This window comes from Myiozetetes cayanensis, unplaced genomic scaffold, assembly GCF_022539395.1.
Source record: "Myiozetetes cayanensis isolate MyiCay16 unplaced genomic scaffold, myiCay2020 scf33, whole genome shotgun sequence".
In the NCBI taxonomy this organism is placed as follows: Eukaryota; Metazoa; Chordata; class Aves; order Passeriformes; family Tyrannidae; genus Myiozetetes; species Myiozetetes cayanensis.
The window spans coordinates 2,922,469-2,947,496 of NW_026087555.1; the positions used below are offsets into that span (position 1 = coordinate 2,922,469).

General features: G+C 39.2%; 1 protein-coding gene across 6 annotated transcripts in view; it reads left to right on the plus strand.

Moving 5' to 3' along the window:
• Positions 1-25,028, plus strand: part of ZNF827 (zinc finger protein 827) — a 105,653-nt gene that overhangs the window by 56,329 nt on the left and 24,296 nt on the right. For all 6 annotated transcript variants that reach the window (XR_007630246.1, XR_007630248.1, XR_007630247.1 and 3 more), the window contains exons 6-8: positions 10,710-10,958; positions 11,666-11,723; positions 16,149-16,252. Coding sequence is in view for 3 of the 6 variants with exons in the window: in XM_050327329.1 (XP_050183286.1) it covers positions 10,710-10,958; positions 11,666-11,723; positions 16,149-16,252 (411 nt within the window). In the remaining 3 variants the exon portion in view is untranslated. The remainder of the gene's footprint in view (positions 1-10,709; positions 10,959-11,665; positions 11,724-16,148; positions 16,253-25,028) is intronic.

The following is a 25,028-nucleotide window of genomic DNA, read 5'->3' on the forward strand; positions in this document are numbered from 1 at the left end:
ATCACTCTTGGCTTCCCACTTATCTTAAGCAATTCTATAGCCTGTTTTTGGTGATTTAAAACTCAAACAATTAAGCCACTTCTTCATAGAATCATAGAATGCTTTGGGTTAGAAGGGACCTTAAAGGTCACAGAAATATTTAGGCTGGAAAAGACAACCAAGATCATCAACTCCAGCCACTGACTGATCACCACCTCGTCAGCTGGACCACAGCAATATTTGCCATGTCTAGGTGTTTTTTGAACACCTCCAGGGATGGTGAGTCCACCTTGCCTGTTCCAGTACTTGACAACCCTATCCGTGAAGGAATTCTTCCTGATGTTTGACCTGAACCTCCCCTTTGTTATTTTCACTTTCTTCTCTGTAATACTAATTACCAAAACCTGCACCACATACAAATTCAGCAAGGGATTTCCAACGTAATAGTATTTTGCTTTCTGCGTTCCTGACATACATGCTGCTGTTATCCTCTGAGCAAGAGTACTGCTGATTGTTTCAGCCCCATGGGAGCCTCTTGGGATTTAGGCATAGACCTTGTTCTCTCCTCCATGTAAAGGATATGCTGGTTTATATTTTTCACTGGGAAATCTATTTTCCCAAGCTGTGTCACCAGCTCTTAGCTGGCCAATGTAGTGGAAGGGCTTTGTAGCTCTGGATCCTAATTTGTTTTACTGGATACTGTAAATTAGACTTCAGATCACCAGTCCCTGTAATGGAGGGACTTGTCAGCCACTCAAAGTATTCTAAAGCTAGGAAAAGTTAGAAGAATAAACTTACTTTACTGTAGTAGAACATCAACAGAACATTTGTTAGTTGTCACTGTAGATGTATGGAAACAAGAGAAAATCACACACAGTTGTCTATTTTAGTTCTACCACACATGGCTCTCTCTCTTTCAAGCTAAAGGGCTGTTGGGACATGTGCAGGCTTCTAGCAACACACAGCCAGTGTTTAAGATCAGGCCCTTACCTCACATATTACTTCGGTGGACTTGGACATGCTACGCCCTTTTATACCATTTTTTTCTCTACTGTGTTCCAATTGGATTCAGGTCTTGTAACCCACAGTTCACAGACTTGATACCTAATCACTGATACCTACTCACACTTCTTCCAAAGGATTATCCAAGCTAAGAAGGCTAATGTCTCTTGAGCAGGCAGAACCCATTTCCACCCAGATAGTCAGAACAAAACTTCCCAACAGCTAAACTGGTATTTAAAAATAAATCAAATGCCCATTTAAAAGAAATGGTATTTGAGGATTAGCAGGCAAAGTTTGAGCCTCAGTGCAGACTTTCAACCTACATTTTACAGAAGAACATAAAATGACTACTAAATTATATATATGAGTGTACAAAGGTGAGCTGTGAATACTGTCTGTTACTAAGTCTTAACTGAGACTAGAGCCAGGGGTAAGGAAACAGATTTGAAGAGATAGTGGAGTGGGGTAAATTGCTCTCATCTCTGTTTGGAAGGGTGCCATCCCTGCAAGTTTTTATATTCCTTATATTAAACATTGCATAAACATTGCAGTTATAAGAAAAGGAAGTAATATATTTCTAATACATCTGTTTTCTGCATTCTTACCAGTTCTTTTTCATGGAAAAGCTAATTTATTTCTCAAAATGTTTAGTTAAGTGGTGCACCCAGTGATACCTGGTCAGTTTTATACACTCAGTCTTGTAAATTGAAAGGTAGGTTTCAGAGGAGACTGACATTTAAAATAAATATTTGCATTTATGGGCCAGTGTTTGAGCCTAAAAGTTCATTATCTGTTGAAACAGTTATGCTGCTAATGTGTTTGGAGCATGTATTAGCTTTCAGAAGCATACGGTGTTTTGCCTTCTTGTCCAAAAATGAATGCATAGGTGGAAGTGTATAAAATCTATTCCAGGTACTAGCACTTTATAAATCGTATTTTACCCTGGTGCCTTGAACTTGACATTAGTATGTCCCTGTCTTTCCTAGAAATGTTGCCTGAATCACATTTACCTTTAGTTCAGATGAATACATTTCACTAATAGGACACATTTTGCATTTCAGTAGTAACTCAGCTTGTTTTCCTCCTCTCTTTTTTCGGTCAGTCAATTTTCAATGTATTGCACATATCCTTGTTATCACTAGCAAGTGCATGACCTTTGTACTATTTAGTTCCTTTGGATTTTTTGTGCTTCAGTCCTCAGGTCATACAGTGCTGCTTGTAATACATGAGTACAAACAATATGTCTTAATTTTGAGTTAACAGCAGATGCAATTAGTGCATACTTACTTCATGACCTCAGCACACAAAGTAAAATGTTGCCTATGATTGCTTCCAAAAGCATTCTTGATCAACTCCATTTATTATCATCTAATTATATGACAGTCCGTCTTTCAGCACAAATGGTTATTATGGGGGGGTTGCATTTTTTTGATTAAGCCATTATCTTCTTAAAAGTGTTTATGCTGATTTCCTTTTTCATGCCTTGTAGTTAATTTTTTTGACATTATATCATATATTTAACTGAAATCACATAGATTAGAACTTCTATTTAAAAAGCGTAAGACAAAGGAAAAACAATGATAGTACAATTCTATATAAGATGAAGGCCAGAACACCTTAATGCCATGCCCATCCCAAAAAATGACACATGGTGCGTTAGGTCACAGTGAGCTGAAGGACTATCTGAGAAATATCTGTCAAAAAAGCACAGAATTCCAGAGGAACTAAATAACAGTATGACTTTTAAAAGTTTGCTAACCAGGGAGCACTATCAGAGACAAGGAAACTAACCTTGCTTCATATTTCTTTTTCATAAACTTGGGGACTGTTCTGGGTAGTGCCCATGTGGAGTTAGGCTGGTGCCTTTGGAGATGGCTGTTGCCAGTATCTCAGAAGAGTCTCTGCACCTGGATTGCAGGAGAGCTGTCAAGAGTGCTTTCATCCCTGCTTAGAAAGCCTTGATAATGGGCAGTGGAGAGAAAACACAGGGAAGTCTTTTGTTCCTTGGTCCAATTAGGAAGCTTTCGGCAGCAGCAGGTGCTTCTGTAGAAGCCCAGAAAAGTAAGCATGGAAGTGTGTGATTCAAAATAAGACTTTTTCATGATGAAACTAGAGAAATGGCAAACCATGGCAAGTCACATTACGGGATTAAATCCTGCTACTTGACCAAGTGGTTTCTATTGGTTTTGGTGGGCTTTTTTTTGTGGGTTTGTTTGTGGTTTTTTTTAACCAACAGAAACTTGAAATTGATGGTCAGAGCAAAGCTGTGTTTTCTCCACAGTATGGACAAAGATACAAGTTTCTAGGTAGCTAGATTTATTATTGCAATGTGTGCCATTCCAGATTTTTTTTTCCCAAGACTTTGAGACTCTCCTGCCAGTGCTGTACCACATGAAGTTTATATCAGGCTGCAGAATGTTCATTTTAATAGGCTTTTCCATGACATTTGTATCATAACATAATCCCTAGTAATAAACATAAACACCTAGTAATGGATTCTTACCTATTGATGGGTTTTGCCATGTTCATGACAACGTTGCTGTTTAAACCCAAAAGCAGGAAAACTGTGAAAAAATACTGCTCTTTCACAGGAAAAGTATAGGGTGGGAAGTCTAAATAGTGGGGTTTTTTTCTTCTAGAGCTCTTTAAAAATCCACAAAACAACAAGTATCACATAAAAACAAGCATCTCATAAGAAAGCCTAACTTTTAGTTCAGTAGATGCTGTACTATGCTTTAAAGCATATAAAGTTATTGTAATTCATCTTCCTTTTTTCCAGGCCAGGGTAACCTTGACACTTAATGAAAACAATGTTAATTTAAAAGATTAGATAATTTGGAATAATAAGAAATCATCATATCTGTGGTTCAAATGCACTTCTTTAGGTGTTCTAGATTTTTTTTGTTTTTTTTTTTTTTTTAGGAATTGTCACTAAGAAATTTAAACACACCCCCCTCAGTGCTTCACTTTATTACTATTCCTCGATGATTTTGAGCCAGGTGGGAGTGGCCACAAAGCTATGAAAAGTGGGCGTGTTGGTTTTGTTCAGTGTCAGGTGATTGCAGATGCACAGGGTTTGCAAAGGCCTCTTGCAGTCCCCCCTTGCCTTTAGAGAGTCAGCATGTAAAGACAGGATCAATGGAGCCAGGCTCCCTGCAAAGGTACATCTTGCTGCAGAATACTGGACTAGAGTTCTCTTGAACTTGAGACTGGGATATATTGGAACATGTTGTAAAATAAGAATTCATGGCACGTGTAAACTTTTTATCAGTTTCTTCTTGAACTGTTTTGGAGGGTTGAATGTGTTCTGCAAGTAAGGATCTTACAGGTAAGCACCATAATCCTACCATTTAAATTGAAAGAGCAGCAGATGTGTATCCTGACTCTAATTAGTCTATTGCTTTAATTTGCTCTTTTTTTTTTCTTGGCTTGTATTTCTGTGAAACAGCTTGTAGCTGCAAAATTCTGTAACATGGGAGTTCAGAGGTTCCACTTTAACAAATACAAGACATTTTATTATTTTTTTAATGAAGGATCCTGTTACACTGATTCATTGACATTGTCTTATATAAAACAGCAGTTTGAAAAAAAATACTAGCAAAATAATGCGTCAGGCACAGCGCCCTAGGGAACGTCAGATGTTACTTGTTGTGTCTCTGTAGCAGAACCTTCAGGGCTCGCCAACTGTTCCCTATACCTCTGAGGTTTTATTTAAACTGTTTTAGAGCATGTTTATTTCTAGCAAATCAGAACAATTAGCATAACAAAATGGCCAATTCTCCGTACTGAAAGCTTTTGAAGATGGTACAAGTTGACCCACTAGTTACCCCTGTCTGCTTCATTGTGGAAACAAGTACATGAGTTCAATTTATGAGACATATGGGAGAGGCTTTCTTTTCTAAGTTGATTCATAAGGTTGATTTGTAAAGCTGATAGGCATTTCAACAAATGTGAGCAACTTTAGTTGCAGGATGAAGTTTTAAATAAAATTGTGAGGAGAAGCATGAATGATTTAGCAGGTATTCATTTGATTGCAGCAGTGGAAAGTCATTGGACAGTTATCGTATCAGCAAAAGCCATATTTACTTATGTGACTTGTGGGGAATTTTTTTGAAATCTGTGCCCTTGCTTTGACTTTAATCTCAAAGGGAAAAGCAGACTGTGCTGCATTAGAAGAGCGTGTTCAGTGTGTCCCCTCTAGAGCAGGTGAGTGGTCACAGACCATCACAGAATGATCTGGGTTGGAAGGGATCTTTAGAGGTCATCAAGTTCAACCCCCAGCAGAGGGCAGGGACATCTTCAGTCAGATCAGATTGCTCAGAGTCCTTTCCAACCTGACCTTGAATGTTTCCAGGAATTGGGCATCCACCACTTCTCTGGGCAACCCATTCCTGTGTTTCATCACTCATAATGTAAAAAATTCCTTCCTTATATCTAGTCTGAATCTACCCTCTTTTAGTTTAAAAACATTACCCCTTTTCTATCACAGCAGGCCCTGGTAAACAATCTGTCCTCACCTTTCTAACAAGGCCACTATAAGTACTGAAAAGTTGCCATAAGGTCTCCCTGGAACCTTCTCTTCTCCAGGCTGATCAACCCCAGCTCTCTCAGCCTGTCTTCCCAGAAGAGATGTTCCAGCCTTCTGATCAGGTCCATGTCTTTCCTGTGCAGGGAGGCATTGAGGGAACTGAGCCTGTTCAGTCAGGCAAAGGGGAACTAAAGGCTAATCTGATCACAGCCTGCACCTACTTGAAGGAAACTTAGAAATGCAGTGGAGTCAAACTCTTCTCTCTAGTGCAGATGGTAAAGAAAGGGGAGACAGCTGCCAGCTGCAGCTTGGAAAGTTTGGAGTGGACTAGAGAAAAATTTCTAGTGCTGCATTAGAAGTGTTACCCAAGGATGCTGTAGGTTTCCCTTCCTTGGGGGTTTTGAAAGTTCAGCAAGATAAACCTGCAGCTGACCTGGTGCTGAAGGTTCATGAATTAATTTAGTTTGGAGGGGACTTCCGGCGTTCATCTAATCCAGACTTTTGCTCAAAGCAGATCCAACAAGAGCAGGCTGCCAAGAGTCTTACTAAGTTTTGGATGTGTTCAAGAATGGAGAACCCAACCTTTTTCAGCAATGTGGACAAGTATTTCACTGTACCGATAGTAATTTTTTTTCTTGTATACATAAACAGAATTCCCCATTTTCCAGCTTATCTGTCAATTCATACTATCACTGTGTACTTCTGAGCGAAGTCTGACTCTAGCTTCTCTATACCTTCTCTTTATACTTTAAAGAGTTGTGGACAGCAGTAAATGTCCCCTTTAGTGTTGTTTTCTTAAGGCTGAACAGACCCAGTTCTCTTAGCTGTTCTCCTCTTATGTCTTGCAGCAGCCCTTTAACTATCTTGGTGGCCTTCCACTGACCATGCTGCAGGATATCAGTGTCTGTCCTGTACTGAGGACCCCCAAATTGGGCACAATACTCTAAATGCAGCCCCAAAAGTGCAGAACAGCGGGCAAGAATCTCCTCCCTCTACCTGATGGCTACAGATTTCCTAAAGTAGCCTGGAATATGGTTGGCCTTGGTTGCCACAAGGGCATTTGGCTGACTTGTGCACACTTTGGGTTGGATGTGGTAGTCTGAACTCTGAGAGAAGTAGCTTTAATAAGCTCTTTCTAAAACTTGCCAGCTTCTGTCTTAGGCCACAGAGGGATGTTGTCTAAAACTGAATTTCAGAGGTGCTCTTACTGCTGCACCTGATTGAGGTGACACTGTCAGGCCTTCAGGGATGAATGCTGTACCCTGAGTTTTTAGGTAGCACAAGTATTGCTCAATGTTTCTGTTGTGTTTGGCTTTTTTTTTTTTTTTTTGTTAGCAAATACCCCTACTTTGTGATTCCTTGCACTTGTGAATACCAGAGAACCTGAAACCTGTGGAAGAAATTACTTCCTCCTGGAACAAGCCTATTCAGTACTCCATTTTTAGTAGCTGATGTAGAAAATTGTCTCACTCAATGTGAATAGGATGAAGTTCATTAAGGCTTTTATAGATCAGCTGATTAAAAGTTATACTGCTCTGTAAAGAAATTACATCTCTGTGGCTTGATGAAAGCACATCCATGTATAAAATAACTTTCTCTTGTTTTGTTAAGGTGCTTTTGTATCACAAAGTTAACAGCAGAAAAAGACATAGTGGGTGATTTAATTCATATTTTGCCAGATGAATTGTCCCAGCACTGCTGTGCTGTTGTTCTGAGCTTCATCTAGGTTCTTTTGAATGAATAGCAGACCATGTTTAGAAGATCATGGTCTGCATACTCCTGAACTACTTGAGTCTTTATACCCCACTGATTTTTGCTAGGAATTACAAGTCTATGCTATTATAGAAATTAGACATGAAGGGAAAAAAAAATACTGTCATATAATGATTTTGTATTCTGATACATTGCAGATTAGTTAACCTAGCTCATTTAGTAGGTCTGCTATAAAAGTCAAAGATACCATGATTTTCATTATTTGAACCAAAAGACCTTTTGGTGTACCTGTCTTTGACTTGAAAAACTTTAGCTGCACTTTGACCATGTGAGATACCTATATAAGGAAATAAGGGGTATCACTTTACTCCACAAATGAACAGTCTGTAGCACAGAACAGAAAATAATCTTCAAGAAGTTACAGTTTGACTGCCTGTATGGTGAGATGGGTATGGGCATAACCTTAATTACAGTCTTTTGACAGCACAGGACCTAGCACTGTGGGGTTTTATGCCTATGATTGCTGCTCATGGGACAGACTGACTGTGTTTCCCTTCCATTAGTTCTTGTAAAATTATCAGAAACCCTCCTTCAATCTTCTCTCTGTGTGTTTGCTTTTGGGAATCAGAGTATGACAGAATTCACATTTGGCAGAGACATTCTATAACATCAGAAGGGTACAGCTGGGAAGATAAAGGTCAAAGGAAATGATCAAATATGTAGATTTAGTGAAGGCCGTGTGAGTGCTCACTGATGGCGAGGGAGAGAAGGTCATCGGTATTGCTTGACTCTTGCCTTAGTTGGGGTTGTATCAGTTTGTCTGATACAAAAGCATTTGCAGTACAGGGAATTAAACTGTGTGGAGCAGGAACAGAAATAGAAAGAATATTTTAAAAGCAGAGAGAGCAGCAGAGGTCAGCTTGAGTCTGCACCTAAATTTGGCAGCTGGGTGCAGAGCTCAGTCTGTCAGACATCTGAAGAACTCATTTGTTTGTGGAGTTACCTGAGCTTTTGATTGACAGCGTTACCTGATGCGTTCCTTTGCTGTTCTGTGTTCACTTTCAATGCACAGCATGCTATTTTTACACTTTTGAACACAGATGCAGTGTTCTGTGGTTTTATAATAAGAGGCTAATGGAAGCTTTAAATAAAAGAATGAAAAATAAAAAATCTGCTTAACAGTACAAAAAAAAAAAGGCATTTATGTTATTTCTACCTATAAAAATTTCTGAAGTCTGAAATATATCTGTGGATAGTAGATGGTAAAGATTTTTATCAATGTTTATATGTTTCTTTTAAAGGTCAAGAAATGTCATAAGAAAAGATTGAAAGCACTTCAAGTAAATCGTTCCTGGAACATACCCAAGTGGCTTTTATCTCCTGGCTGCCTTTTTTTTTTTTTTTTTTCTTTAAGAGCTGTAGAAAGTAATGCCATTTTTTCTCTACACCAGGATTTTGTGGAGAGGGAGAAACCAGGGTAATGAAGAGGGACTTGGTGACATGCATCAGTTTAATTTTAGATAGAATGCTTATGCCTTCATGGTAAAGGGATTGTGTTCATCTTTCATTAGAGAATAAAGGATTACACCAACTGGTTGACTAGTCTGAGGATTGGGGATAACCAAACTGTGTTTTGGTACCTCTGAGATTCATTGTAATATTGGGTAATAGAAAACAAAAGGCCTGGTGGTGTTTGAAATTTTCACACTTAAAATAAGCTCTGTGCAGCTGACACAATTATATGTGAGTTAGAGAGGATAAGAAAAACAGCAGCAACAGATTAGTTGATCAGGTGAAGTGGAAACCCACCCCCACCCTCCTTTTCTTCTGACTTGAAGTCAGTAGAAAATGCTGTTTGTGTTTAGGCTTTTTCTTACAAACCGATACTCATTTTTTTTCTTTTAAATATCAGAGCCTTCTAAGTAGTAAAATTTGACAGATGACAAGGAAACTTCCATTTGAGAAAACTCATTGTGCAGAGTGCCTCCCTCCCTCAGTGACCTCATGCTCTCAGGGTGGTCAGCCCCTGTCTGCACCAGTTAACGTGCTGGCCCATGGTCATAGATCTGATCACATCCCCCCAGTCTGGACAAGGGCCAGACTGTGCTCTCAGATACTAATCCACTCAGCATCCAAGCCCTCTGCTTCCCTGGCTCTGTGTGCTGCAGTGTGTCTGTCTCTCCCTCTACTGGGGCCTCTTTTCCTGGGTGCCTTTTCCTTCTGGCTTAGGAAGTCTGATTAATTCAGGCTTTCCCTTGCCTCCAGCTGTGAAGGCTACATAAGTGATCATTTTGTGCTAATCATGAGTGAAATAAAGCAGATTTTCCTGAAGGTTTTCACTTTTTTTTGATTCTCCAAGCACATTGTCTTTCTTAGACTGCCTGTTTCTGGAGTTTCTGGTCAGCTTCCAGACAGCAGAGGCTGTCTGTACTTGGACAGTTCTACCATGGTACCAAGTGTCCTTTTAGGAGTGCTCTGAATGAAAATCATTCAGATTCATAGAAAAAAATAGTCATCTTTCTCTGAAACTAAATTGAGAATAAATTCTGTGGGTTTTCATTGTCTCTTTTCACAACAGAAAGTCTGAATCAAAAGGACTGTATAGGTATCTGGGGTGTGGTAGACAAATTACCTTGGAGCCTTGATTTTGAGATTTCATAGCTTTTACTCCGAAGAAAAAATTATCACTTTCTTTGCAGCCAAACCAGAGCACTCAGCAACACCCAAGGAATCTCAAGTGTAGAAAGTGAACTACAAATTGGCTTCTAGAATATGGTTCTCTTTGCTAGACTTGAGACACTGGAGAGGAAAGCAAGGAGCAAAGAATATGGACTTATGGAAACTGGTCATTAAGGTTACTGGATCTTGTAGTGTATCTATCAGACTTTAGAAAAACATGAGCCCCAGAATACATCTCTCATCTTGAAAGCATGTGCAGGTATAACAAATAGGGTCTTCCTGTAGTTGTCTGGAATTTTCCGTAAAAGAGAAAGACAGTGGAAAAAGCAGCAGATCAAGTTTCCTCCTCCCATCCTGTCTCCATACCAATACTTCTTACTGTCTGTGCTGGTACTTCTGCTGATAAAGAATAATTTAGAGTTTGTAAGAGGTCTTCAGTGCTCACCTTAGGAGAGCTGGTGTGTAGTTGCAACTTCATTTAATAAATAGAAACAAAGCTTCACTAACTGGTGTGTGATCACACAGTATTCATAGAAAGTGATACAACTCTCACGTTTACAAATACGCAACTGTTTTCTGCACTCTAGTTTGAAAAATTATTTTCAAAAGATTGCTTCTATTTATAAATGCCAGAAGAATACTGAGGCAGTCAGCTGCTTGCTTCTCTTACCGTTTGCAGCGATATGGTACACAAATTATAACTTTGTAATTGCGATTCCTGCTTCGAGTGCTCCGAAAATTTGTAGCCTAATTAAATAATTGTGGTGGTTGTTTGTTGTTTTGTTTTGTTTTAAATACATATTTGCAGCTGAGAGTTTCAAGGAAACCCAGATGGTAAAGATAAAGGAAGAACCAATGGAAGTTGACATTCATGACTCTCAGGCTTCAGTGTCACCCAGCCAACCCAGCCAAAATGTTGGCTACAGCACTTTATTAGGGAGAGACATTAGTGAGCGGATACAGAAGGCACCAGAAGGCCGTGTGCTCCCAGAAAGAAATCTATTCAGCCAAGATATATCAGTGAAGATGGCATCTGAGCTGCTCTTCCAGTTATCAGGTAAAGCTGCAGAACTAGTCAGTTAGTTGAATTTAAAGAACAAAACAAGACTTTTGTATAACCATTAAGGTGCTATGAAAGTGTGAGATCACTAAAGCTGAAAAGTAATGGAAATTAGAGCTCTTCTACCCTCCCATTTGAAACACAGAAGTGTTGCCAAATATCCCCCATAGTCAGCATATGCTTTAAAGCACTGTGCCAGTCAGGTCAGGTTCACAGCATTTGAACCAAGTTGGAAAAGCTGAAGTTCAACCTCTGTATTTTTGAAAGCTAATTAAGTAATTTGTGACGACTGATTTGATCCAGGCCTATACTTCAAGTATAGGCTTCAAGTCACTGACCATTTAGGCCAGTGACTGCAGCAGGCAGTACTCCTGGGGCTCAGCACTATCTGATTCTCGTGGCAAAGAAGGTGAAGCTCAGCTATCACACAAAGGCAGTGGTACCAGCACTCTGTTTGATGAGCATTTGTATTGCACACTTTGCATGGAGCAGTAACACCGATACAGGAAGCTGAAAAAAACATGTTGGGTGTTAGTTTAAATAAAGTCATGCCCATTCTCTAATCATGATTGAACCATTTACCCTAAACTACTCTGGGTTGTGCTGTTATCTGAAAGCATTAAAATAGTTCTGATTAATAAAATCTGATAAGGGGAATATATGTTATATGCTAATCACAGAAAAACATGTATGTTCCTCTGCAGAAAAGGTGAGCAAAGAGCACAACCACAATAAAGACAACACCATCAGAACTACAGCCAGGTAAGTTCAGTCCATTGTTATCTGCAAAGCTGTTCTGTAGATAGCATTGCTTCGTCTTGCCTTGTGAACTCAAATGTGTCTGTATCCTGCAAATGTGACCTGATACTATAAATGTAAGATATTTTCATGAGTAATGTAACCTATATCTAAAAAATTACAACTACAGAGCTGATTGCTTAGAGTTAGAGCCCTTTGGGCCAAAATGACTGTTCTCCTCTGAGCAAGTATTCACACATCATTTTAAGAATTACTTATTCTATTTTTTTCAACAAAAACTGAAACTTAAAAGGAACTGCATGGTAAGTGCAGTGCTTGAGTGCAGACCAGGCTGACAACTGGATTTTAAGACATGGACCAGTGTTAGAAGAGGTGATTTTGATTGTCTTCTGTCAAACTTCCTTTCTTTAGAAAAATTTCAGTTTAGTATTTCTGTCATCTCAATACATTCTAGGGATAATTTTTTGAAAGTAAGACAGTACTAACAAAACATTTGTTAAAGATTACAGTCACATTAATACAGTTTAAATTATTCAGGAATTAAAAACATGATCCAATTGTAGCATGTGTTGTTAAAGAAATATGCACTTAACGGCACTGTCGCTGGGAACTGTCGCCCATGAGTTGTTTACATGTATGTGAGCTGCAAGGTGAGGTGTCCCTATGGGAATATTCAAAGCTCTTATATAATAAGTGGTAGCTGGAATTGTTAGAGACTTAGGTGCCCATAGTGAGGAGCAGGCAGGAATTGATAAGGATACGTTTATTTCCTACCTGGAAGTTCCCTAATTATTGTGATGGGTTGGAGACTGAGCACACTGAAGTGATGAAGAATCCCTTCAGAGGTAGAGTAGTATTTTCAGTGCCTCTGCAGCCCCTTTTACAGAAGTTCTCAGAGTGCTCAGTGCCTGCTAACTTAAAACAACCTTGTCCAGACAGAACTGAAAAGCAGTTCAGTTGCAAAGAAAAGATCTCTAAAATATATTGTTCCTAAATTTCTAGGCTTATCCCATTCATTCATGGTAGCTGTAATAAATAAATAATTTGTTTTTAATAAACTGACCAACTCAGTAAATGTAGATCAGGGACTTTTTTATGTTACCAATTGAAAGATAATGAAATTGAGTATTTAGCTTCTGGTCACAGTGAACGTTTCCCATATTTGCTAGTTTGGGAATCTGTGGGATATGCAGCCTGCATAGCATTTCTGTGACTACTTAAAAAGCATAAGCTTGAGATAAAAATGGAGATAAATGCATATATTGTCCAACTGCTCATTAACCATCCAGTGTGCATTGCAGGGAGGGGCTGACAAATAGTTGAAAATAGATTTCAGTGTCTCATGATGTTACCAGCAGGACTGGTGTGAAGAATCCAGAGCTACTTTTGGATCTGTCAGAGATAATTCAAATTGAAAAGGTTGAGGACACGTCAAGGATAACTTCCCCTTCTTCTGGCTGCCAGCTTTTAAGAGGGTAGCACAGCTGGCTGTTGTCAAACTTCTGCTCAGTTTTGCTGAGATGTCCTTATAAAGGCTGCTGCCCATCAGGGCATGAAATGCTGAGCACCTGGTTCAGTTTTCTCAGGTGCTTTTCTTATGTTGCCTATTTATCAACAGAAGAAGACACGAATGAGGTGAGCTTCTAAAGGGGAAGTGTCAGTCTACTAACACCTGCTAGTTCAAACAGATTGACTTGAAAGACCTTGTCAAAAAAACCCCCACCCAAACCCAAACAGCTGGAAGTCTTTACTGGTAAGGGTATGACGACACCTTCTCAAAAACAGAATGTGATGGAGCAGCCAGTGGAGGATAGAGGCACTTGGACTGCATTAAGAAAACATGTGGTGTTGCAGTTTGGCTCAACAGCCCACATCTGGAGTAATGACAGAAAGGCATTTGAATCACAATTGCTGTGTGAAATTTGCTGACAGCTACAGAGAGCCAAGGTGAGGTCAGTGTTGTCCACTTGTAACTGGGGAGCAGAAAGATTAAGCTGTGTCATTGGTGAGTCTTAAATCAGGAAAACCCAGCAAGATGGGGTACACAGGCACTTTTTGCTGTCTTATTCCTCATTAACATTTCTAACTCTCACCTATCTGTTACTGTTCCTCCTGTGAGTATTCTTGGACTTTGCGAGCATATACTTCCATATGACTTTGCTTAAGCAGCCAAAACTGGCAAGGATTCCTCACAGCTCAATGGCTGAGTGAGATGGTAGAGCCTGCCATCTGTGGTAAGAAGTCAAAGTGGAGAAGCAAAAGTGATCTGGAAGTGAGTATGCCAGCGTAAGATTCCAAGATAAGTTTCTTTCATTTAGAGAACTGTATAGCCATGAGACTGGAAAAGTGCAACCAGAGGGAAAAAAAAAAATCCTAAAGCTTAATCTTCATCAGAAAGGACTTTGCACAGTGATTGAGAACAATTTATGTTATTTCTTATTATGAAGCAGGAGCTCTTCCCTCTATACTTTGCACTGGGAATTGGAGGACATATCTGCTGAAATAGAAATAATAATAGGGCCAACACTGAAGAGACTCAGCTGCCATTCTAGAGGAAGGCAGAAAAGAGGTATCCAAGGATGGTTCTGTAATTCACCAGAGGCCGATGGTGGAGAGGGAAATCCTTGGGATATGCCATTATGCAACCTTCTACAGCAACCTGCTCATGATATATGGCCTAGCCTGAAATAGATAAGGCCTTCTTCATCCATTTTGCTTAGAACCAGCAATGAGCAGTGTCCAGTGACTGAATCTCAGGCACAAGCAGGACGGCCAACAAGAAAACCTGAGTGGATTACAAGATTTTGAAGAGTTACATTAGTAATAAAACATTTTTTATTGATGTTTTTCTTTCAAATCGTTATTAAACTAGTGAGAGGAATGTTGCAATAAATCGTGCCATATTTTTATACAGTGTCAGTCTGTTTTGTATTATGTCACCCCTGAGTGGGAGTGTGAGTCTTGGAAGAAGTTAAGTTTTGCACATATGGGTTGGAGCTGTCTTGTTTTATCCTGTTCACTTGTTTTCTTGAGTATTATGCATTGTTCAGCTATCAGCATACACTGAGCTGTTCAGGTCTGGGGCAACTTCATGCCTTCCTCTTCAGCACAACCTAATGTTTGCTGTCACGGTTACTGTCCAAAAAGACTTGATGAGAAAGTAAACAATGTGATTGCCAAAAGTGTTTCATGATCAAATTAACTAATCATCGAGTTTCCCAAAGGCAGATGAGATCTGACTGTGAGTACAAGTAACTTGGTGGAGGACACGTTGTTCGCCCACTGCAGAAAACTGCACTAGGGACAACATAAGCAAGTGCCATTATTTAGACAGACACCTTGGGTATCTGGGCTGGTAGGGTCAACTTGGTTGGTGCTACTGGCACATAGTTTCTGAGTCTGGGCTACCCACCATGCAGTGGTTTGTAAGACCTCATAGTATGTTGTTTATCCTGAAAAAGTTCTTGGATTTTATTACTGAATAAGAACAGGCTGCAGAAATAATCTGGCCTCCTGCCTTGAACCTTTAAAACACCTACTATACACCAGCCTGTTAAGGATTTTCAATCTGAGAGAGATCAGATTTAATGTAATTCTCACTTTGCTTAGAAGAAAATGGTAGTTTGCATGCAGGTGGAATACACTACCTTAGAAAATAGTTCTCAAAGAAAGACTGTCATTTTCCTTTTTTAATTTTTTTATGTACCTCTTACCTATGTCTGTCTGTACTGTAGACAAGAAATTCTTATTTCTGTTACAATCTTTAATTGAGTAGAAAACAAGTACTTCAACAGAAATGCCATTTCACTATTGAAATTAACTTTTTCCTGACTGTTAAATAAAACCAAAGCCAGATATGCTTTTTGGAGTCAAGTAGCTAATTTTTGTAGTTAATACTCTTTGGGAAGTACACATTCATTAATTGTTTCTTGCTGTAAAAATTAAACTTATGGAGTTAATTTCATTCATGGAATGCCATATCAAATAGAGCTTTTAAGCATCTTAACCTAAAATTTGAAAAGTTTTGTTTTAAAGGTAACTACTGTATGCCTCAGATTATTGAATAATATTTTTTAACTTTCCCAATCGCCATCTCCAGATATGACAATATAAATTTTTGAAGTGTTTATTTTAATGATCCATGTTGAATTGTGATATATAGCAAATCTAAGATGTTGAAATGTAGCTAAAAGCCTTTTGTGAGGACTTCAGTTTGCACTCTGAGGTGCAATTTTACTAAAGCATGCTGCTTCTCCACAGCATTCCTCACGGTCTGCCTGTTTTTCAATGTGAATTCTGTAAATGAGACAGGGCTTTTAACAAGATGGTATTTGTTATAACATTAAGAATGCTGGGGTCAAAAATCATATTTACTTCTTCTGTTAACTGCTGTTTTCTTTAAAAAAGGCATCTTGTTTTTTCCTGTAGCCCTTTCTTTTCTGAAGACACATTTAGACAATCACCATTTACTTCCAACTCAAAAGATATCCTGCCTAATGAAACTACTCTTCATGGAAGGACATCTGCAGCAGGTCAGACTATTTTTTCTTTCATTACTTCCAGTTAATGTATCTTTTTAAAATTTTCATACTGTAAAATCCACGACCTGACCAATGCTCTTAAAATGTAGTTCACTTTGTCAAAAGGCAACTATCTCTCCATAATAAGTGCTTATTATTAAGAAGAAAAAGAAAAAGGAAAAAATTTAAATATTGCTGAAGCATTTGGACTAATAGTCTTTAGGCTACTATTTCTGTGAATTTTGCAATAGTCTGTAACTGAGTAAACTCAGCAGTACCAACAGAGGTTGGGAGGAGGTGGGTTGTGTGTATCCCCAATGTGAAGGAACTGTACTGATGTCAAATTACTGTCTGGTCTTCTCCTGTTCCTGGCCATCTCTCAGAGTACAGATGAAATGTTTGCAGTACATGTACCAGGGTAGCTGAGATTGGCAATACAATTTTCCTACCTTTAGCAGTAATTTAGAACTTTTCTGGAAGGATGTGGAGTTCTCCAAATGTACTGAAAAGCCTCAGTACATTATCTGTGGGTATGTTCCCATGGATCTTCTGAACTAGTTGACGGGCATTTTATGTCCAGATGTATTTGGGTTTTATTCTGCACTAAAGGGAAAATATAGGCATGTAATAATACTATTCAAGGTCGCACTGAACACATGCAAAAACTTGATACGTGCCTTTACTGTCCTGTTGCAAAATGACTCGTTTGCTAGTTCACTGCTATCTGTTCTTAAATTAATAGCTCTCGGGTTCTAAAGGTCAGTAATTACACAGTCAGCCATAGGGGGGTTATTCACCTTTTCTTAGCAATCAATAAAGTTTTGGGCACGTTACTGCTAATTTTCAGCTATAGACTGTCATTTAATTTACAGCTTAACAGACCCTTCATTTTTTTTTTAATGCTTGAATAGTCATTTGACAGCTTGTGAAGTGGCAGATGAGGGTAAGAGCTAGATGCTGTCTAAGGGTAAATATGCATAGCAAGAAGAAAAAAAATTGTAGCATAAGGACAAGGGTCTTCAGGGTAGCTGCAAACACCATTTTTCAAGGAAGTAGTGGATTTTTTAACTCTAGGTGAGGAGAACCAGAGCAGGTGTGGTGCTTTTAAGTATTAAAATATAAACCAGGTTAGCACTGCAATCCTAGATTTTGACCTTGGCATAGCATGGAATATTCATGTGCCCATATGCCCAGATGAAAGATGAGAACTCATAGACTCCTCAGGCAGTGCTCAATACCTTGGAGGACGTGGCCTCTAGCAGCAATAGTCTTACATCATACCAAGATAAATGCAATTTTAATTCTCTCTAAGACTTCATTTTAAGTGAGGCCACTAGAACTGGGGATGGGTTTTGGTGACATGTTTGATCTTCTACTTAAAAGATGTAAAGTATCTGGTTGGTTAGATCATCCTGGAGTGTTAGAATGGCTTCTGAGGAACTGGGTTTTTCTATGCTTATGCTGCTCCACATCTGTTTTACGGGATATAAGTATTACCTTGATAGGTCTGTGTATTAGAACACATATTGCTCCGTGGTGATAAGACTCTTGATATATAATAGGAGCATGTATATTGAAAATTTTTTTATGCCATTTTTTTTCTGCATCTTTATTTTTGGAACAACTCTATCGTTCCAAGTATGTTGTTTTTCTTCTCAGCTTCATAACAAATTCTTGGACCTGAAGTGCACCTTCACAGTAGCACCAAGAATGTGATTTAAATTTTTCATCGGTTATAACTATGACATTCATGTAAAAGAACAGCCGATTACACTCAGGTAAATTTCCTACTAGTGTCAGCCTTGCAAGAAGAAATAGCTCAGAAGAAACTTTATCCCTTAAAAGAGCAGCACAAAGGAACTGTAACAAAGAACTGTAAAAGGTTTTACAGAAAATGCTGTGAAAATGTGCGTGTGGTCTCCCATGGAAAAGTGCTTTCAGTTGAGATTTGTATTGGGTTACTTTGTCCCTGAAACAGGACAGTAAGAAGTAGAAAAGAACAGCACAAGAAAATGACAGGAAATGCCAAGTCCAGTGTCACCTTCAAGCCATCAGCTAAAATCCGAGCAGATTAACTGCTAATGGCCAAGAGTGTTCATTAAGCAGTGCCCATGTCAAACAGTGCGACTCAGTGCTCCTGTCACCACATCCAGCAGAGTGTGGTCCACAAGCCTGGGCCCTGAGCTGCTGCTCTGTGCTGGCTCCCTGCAGCCAGCCTTGGCTCAGGCAGGCAGAGTGGCAAGGGGAAGGCTGTGCTGCTACTTGGTCTGGGTGGCCTTGGTGGACCCCCCCCTTGTACATGGTGCTTCTTTCCAAGCAAGGCACCACTATGGGTAGTTGTATACCCAGACTTCTGCCAACTTTCTGTCTGCAGACTTTTTGGCACCCTAGCTGCAGAGGAATTGGGAAAAGTGACAGGAACGTAGGACAGTAAGATATTTCATGTGTGATATTCAGTTATTTTCTGTAATAGGTAGCATTATGCCATCTTATTCATTACCAAGCTCCATCTTAAACCCCATCATCCTTATTATTTGTATGAGGATGCTGTTTCAGAAGCTCACTCTTTGAAGAGCTGGTACCATTCTCTTTTCATCCTAAATTTATTCACAGCAAGTTCTGCTTTTGTTGTTTCACCAGCGCTGTCCTTCAACTTTGATAGTTCTCCCTTGTGATGTTCACCATCTGAGGTGCCATCTTGCATTCCTCTAATCCTGTCTTCATCTTGGAAAAGTAAGCCAGACAGTGTCTTTTAGTCTCTTTTAGTATGATAGGGTTTCCATTTCCCAGCCTTTTCCTGCCTCTGTTTAGGGAAATTAATTTCTGCAAATATGATTAGTCAGAACTATATATGCTCTTTTACGGGAGGTTTTACCAGTGACATGCAATCTTCTATATGTATATTAGAAATGCCTCTCCTTTGTAACTAGAACATGCTGATGACTCTCCTGCTAATCAAATAGTAACATATGGGTTTTTTCCTTTATAATTCCAGTTGATGATTTCAGCATGCAACAGAAATTCCTGTTCTTACATTCTAGGCTGTAATTTGAACTGTTTCACTTGTTACTCTAGCTCTCAAGACTATTTCTTTAATACTGTGAAATCTCTGCATATTGATATTGCTTTCACAATGCAGTTCTGGTTCAGTTTTTTTTGTGTTAAAGCTATTAAAGAGTATTTTTGAGTACAGTGGGTACAAAGTTCAGTCCTTGAGATTTAAGTTTAGTGGCCTCCTGTGTGCAAACCACTTCTCTGCATAGCCAGTTTATAAGAAAATTGCAACATTGTGTATTTAAGTGGAAAAGCACTCTTTGTAGGGCATTAAGTATATAAGATCCCCAAGGAGTACAAAATAATTAGATTATTAAAAGATGTGTGAAAGCAATGTACTAATCAGAGCATTTAGTGGGGAAAAAAAAAAAAAACCACACCACACTAAGTAACAAATGATATAGTGATGGATTTGGCCTGAAATAAAGGTGAAGTATTCCTGATCAGCAGCAGTATCACAGGCAGGAAAGTCAATTCTCACATGTAAGCTATTGTCTGGTACCCAAGGAAATAACAATGAAATCTCCAACAGCTGTCAGAAAGGGAAGATACTCACAGAAGTCATGGTATCTCCCTGATAATCTGTGGTGAATTCCTAATACTCTGAGAAGAGAATAGTTTCCTGTAGTCTGGAGATCTGGGGAATTGCACCCCTTACTTTTTCAGGTATTTTGTATGTTAATAACACGTTTCTGTATTAGTATTACTGTCCACTTTTACTCAAAAATGGAAATTAAATAGTTTTGATGTCCACATTAATCAAACTCACTTTGCCCAAAAATTACCATAGTATCAAAGTAATATCTAGTAGAAAGCCATATCCAAAACAATTCAATAATTTCAGCTGTCCCCTGTAAGAATAGCAAAATGGCCTTTTTCTACCCTAGCAAAAGTTGAGGGAGAAGAAATTAATATTTTCATTTCAAACAGTCACTTTAAAAGGACACTTTTATCTTCTGTTTTATAAGACTCTTCTTTTGACAGAATAAAGTTTGATTTTATGTCAGACTATATAGTTCAGTTCAGATCACTAGATAAATTAAAAACCTGATCTTATGCTGGTGTTCTTGACCCTTACCCAATCTTTAATGTGTTTTAATAGTTTTCCACTATCTCATTGACTCATTCTGCAAATCAAACCTGCCTTCATGAAATCCAAATGAGTGATATTCCCTGCTCTTTTTCTGTCTAGTTCATTCATATTGGTGAAAACTCAAACCATGGGTTTTTGGGAGTATTTTTCTCCATGTATATCTGTGTTTCATATAATATTTCATTATTTTCTCTCCTCACCTTCATTTACACTGACTGTGCTAATCATTGAAACAATCCCATCTGAAGTGGATTAAGTTTAAAACAAACAAAAAAACCCCAAACAACATCTTTTTGTGAAAATTTACTACTACTTGCAAAGCTGTAATTTTGATGGTGGTAAATGAATTTCACATGGCTAAAATAAACTTTTGGATCTGGAAGTTATAGGATTTGGGGAGTTGTAGTCCATAAATAGCCCTCATTTATTAAATTTCACCACAGCTAAATTTACTGGTGGTGTTAGTTTCAGTAAAATAAAGCCAGTAAATCTTCTGTGCCCGAGTACCTTTCTGAAATGTATCAGAGCCTCCTCTGTCATGTGTGTCCACACTCTTTACTGACCTGTAAGATGACAGACGGGCCGTTCTTCCTATTCAGAAATGTCCAGGATCAGTAGCATGATATCTTAGTTCAGTAGAAATCTGGAAACACAGCGCAAAAATTTGGGATTTTGGTACTGTCAGTTGTTTCTTCATTGAATTAGTGACATCATCCCATATTTATGCTTACTGAACTGAGGTAATATGTGTAACAAAGTTTCCAGTATGTTTGGAACCACAGGGCTATTCAACACACCTTTCTCCTCTTCCTGTTCATACTCGCAGTGTCCTTTTCTCTAAAGCAATAATTCCACTGTAACTTCAATATACTTTAAGGTGAAAACCTGCCTGCTCCCAGGGCCTCCTCCTTGCACCTTATCTAGCACAGCAGTACTAATATTGGTGGCCACACTGTAAGTCAGATCAGGGGAAGTAGTGAGCTACTCTCCTGGGTTTTTTTTCCTGATAGTTCGTGGGAATGTTGGGATGTGAGCCGGGTGAAGGCAAAGCTGTGTCTTTTGGCCATGTGAAATTTCAGCATTTGTATGAGACTGATGTGCCTGTGACTGCACTTAATCTTCTTTACTTTCCTCTGTTAGTGTAGTTGGAAAATACCTCCAGAGGGTTTAGGGTCTGAATCATTTATCACTTGAATGTGATAAATAATCAAGCTGGTGATGTTGCGCAGATACCACATTATTTAGTATGAGTTTGCATGTGTCTTCCTGCCTAATTCCTTTTTAAAGATGCTTTAAGGTCAATATGACTTTATTGAGTATGAGATTAGAATGAATCCAACCATGGTTGGCATTTCTTCATAGGTTGCTGGTGATAGTTACCTTTCTTGGTCTCTTTTCGCCAGACCTTCCGCTTTTAACTTACCATACAATTTCCCTGAGACCACTGTAACCGCTGCAGAAATGAAGGGACACCTTGAGGGTTTAATTTCTGTGTAGGGGACTGTTGCCACTTCTGTCACCCTGGAAAATGTCCTTAGGCCCCTGGGGAATGTGAAACCCACAAACCTTGAGGATTTCTGCTAAAGTGATCAGATGAAATGTTGGCATTTAAACTGCCCTTGTATAATTTCCCAGCTATGTACCCATAGAGTTAATTAGAATGATTCACACCTTCTTATTGTTGTTTGCTTACATCTGCCAAAAAAGCTTCTAACCTCACATTTTGAGTAATCCTCTGTTTACTGTAAGAAGGCTTTCTTCACAGTCCAAAATGCTAGAATTTGTAAAGAAAAGCTAGGGTTTAAGAGTATGATTACAAGCAATTGATTTCTAATTCATTCAGGACAGCAGAACCTGTAGAATACTATTTTAGAGAGAATCACAGAATGGTTGACGTATGAAGTCTAGTTCCTCCACTTCCTCTCTACTGAGTTTGCTTGTTGCTCAAGGCTATGTCCAGTCAGGTTTTGAATATCTCCAGGAATGGAGACTCTGGACAATCTCTGGGCAACCTGCGCTTGACCTTGCTTACCAAAAAAAAAAAAAAAAAGGAAAAAAAAAGTGTTTTCTTACATTTAAATGGGATTTTCTGTGTTTTGTGTCCCTGCCTCCTCTCCACTGTCATCACTAAGAAGAGCCTGACTTTATCTTCTTAGGACCCCCCATCAGGTATTCATAGAGATTGGAAAGATCCCACCAAGTCACCTTTTGTCCAGGCTGGAAAGCCCAAGCTCTCTCAGGCTCTCCTTGTATGACAGATGCTCCACTCCCTTAATCATATTTGCTGGACTTCAGACTTTTTTGAAAGTCTAAAAGAATATTTCAAGTTCTTGGCAGTTGTTTCTGTCCCTGTGATGAAGCAGCAATTTTTATTGCCAGTGTAGTTGCAAAGGGGGAGTGCACATGCACATGAATTTACTTGCATAGGGATTTCCCCACCACCACCCCTTGCTTTGTCCCATTATTAGTGCTTATGATAATTTTATTTGCTTTCAGTTTTGGTCTGAATTATGAGCTCTGCCTACCCAAGACATTAGATATCCCATTCATTTTCCTGATGATGAGAGTGCCTGACCCCTGCTGGCTTCCTGGCAGGGTGGAAAAGTGAGAGAGGCACTTAATTCACTCCCAAGGCATGCTCCAGCAGGCACTTGGTCCTGCTGTTCCTTTCTATCTTGGTATTTCTGTGAAATGTTCTCAGAGGAAGCAGCACTGGAGGTAGAGGCCACACAGCCATGACTGCCCACAGAGCACAATGGTAGGTTCTCTCAGTCCTCAAAAGCAACCTCCTAATTTTATTCTTCTTCTGGTACTTGTCTGGGCTTAAGATTCAACCAGATGCTCTTCTTTTTGTGCATAGGTGTGCATGTGTATGTATGTTTGTGTAAAAATCCATGCAGATGCATGACAAAGAGTATTGGAGAGATGTCCCTCTGACAAATCCAACCAGTGTAACAGCTGAAGCTGATGGAATGAAAGTTCTTGTGACAGAGTGGCAGATTGATTTGAGTAACTGATTTTAGTTCCTCACCTCCAACATGCATTTTACTTTAATTCTTCACACAAAGAGAATGTCTTGTGGGTACACATTGACTGGTGTACACTCTGTGCTCTCGAGAAGACTGTGAGCTGTTGTGGTGGCTCTCTGCAGTCTGATAGGAGGAGACAGATAGCTGGCAAGTTGTGGAAAGTGATTCTAGGAAGGTGAGATAATTGCACTGCTCTAGAAGTGGGCCGTGCTTGGCATAGTTCTCCAAAGCAAGACAGATTTTGCAGAATTTGTTCAACATAATTCAGTGCTAAACGGCATGATAGCTGTTCTGGCTTTAGCATGTTTTTTATCTGTTGCATCCTGCCTTCAGATTCCCGTGACTGTCTGCCTGGGTGCAGCCTTCCTTCACTATGCACCCAGCTGCCTTGACAACCACTCGGCACCACAACAGAGGGTTCCAAATTCCTGGCTCATTTCATGGGATCATAAACCACACGTTGGCTGCAACTGATTACAGCATTATGTTTCCTTTGCAGCTTTTTCTGGGTCTGCTGCCAAAGCAGGTTTGCATCTCGTGCATGTGTGTTGCAGATCTGTGGTGCAGTAATAGAGACTATGTCCTGAGCAGCCACACAGTTTTCCTAACTAGCAAAGTCCCTTTCAGAACAGAAAATATTATTACACAGAACAAACACTTCAAAGCATCAAATGGCCTCTTGCTCCAGCATGCATGGTGTGTTCTCTGGCCAAAATAGGACAAGTGAAATGTGCAGCATGTGCATAGTTGTTCATTCCTTAGTATTTTTTTAACAGTCAGTATTTATTGGCCATTCCCACAGCAGCTAAGGGGAATGTGATCAGATCCTTCTGAGGAAGCTGTGAAACTCTGGGTCAGTTGGCCTGTCTCTCTCTCAATGAAGCACAGGCTAAATAAATAGCAGGGCTTTGCATTAATTGCTGTGGACATACAGAGTTTGCTGCACTAATTATTTTGCCAATTGTTTACAGGACCTTCAAGATGAAAGGTGTTCATTAGTACAAACAGAAAGACACACATTCAGGTCCGTGTCTAATGGCTGCCTTGAAAGGCACTTGACACACACCTGAAAACTTGTGTTTCTTGTTTCATTATGGGCTGCCTCTATAAAGGATAAATCTTATTTTCCCCTCTAATACCGTGCAGTCTTCTCATACAGGCAAAAATACTAATTTTTTATTTCATTTCCCTTTATGTTTGTTCCTCCTAAAGCATGATCAACTTGTGGCAAAGGAGAGAAAAACAAAGTAATTTCACTCAAAACAAATACCTTCTGGTTTCATTTAGAATTAACCCAAACTAGACCCCATTCATTAACCCCAGCAAACCAAAAGCTGTTGAGAAATGTCATCAGCATCAAATCCAAACCAAAATGACCAAAGTTGACAGTTTCATCCCATGTGGAAAAATAAAACTTGGCATTTGGATTTTTTTACCCTTTCAAACAGCGGGTTTTGGCATCTCTTATAATTTTTTTATAAGGTTTCTGAATCTCTAATAGTTACTCAATAGCAAGTGACTCTTTAAAAAGTAAAATAATGGTTGCTATAAATATACTTAAATATATAACACAAGTGGAGGTCAAATTTGAGAAGGGTTTTCTGAGCAACTA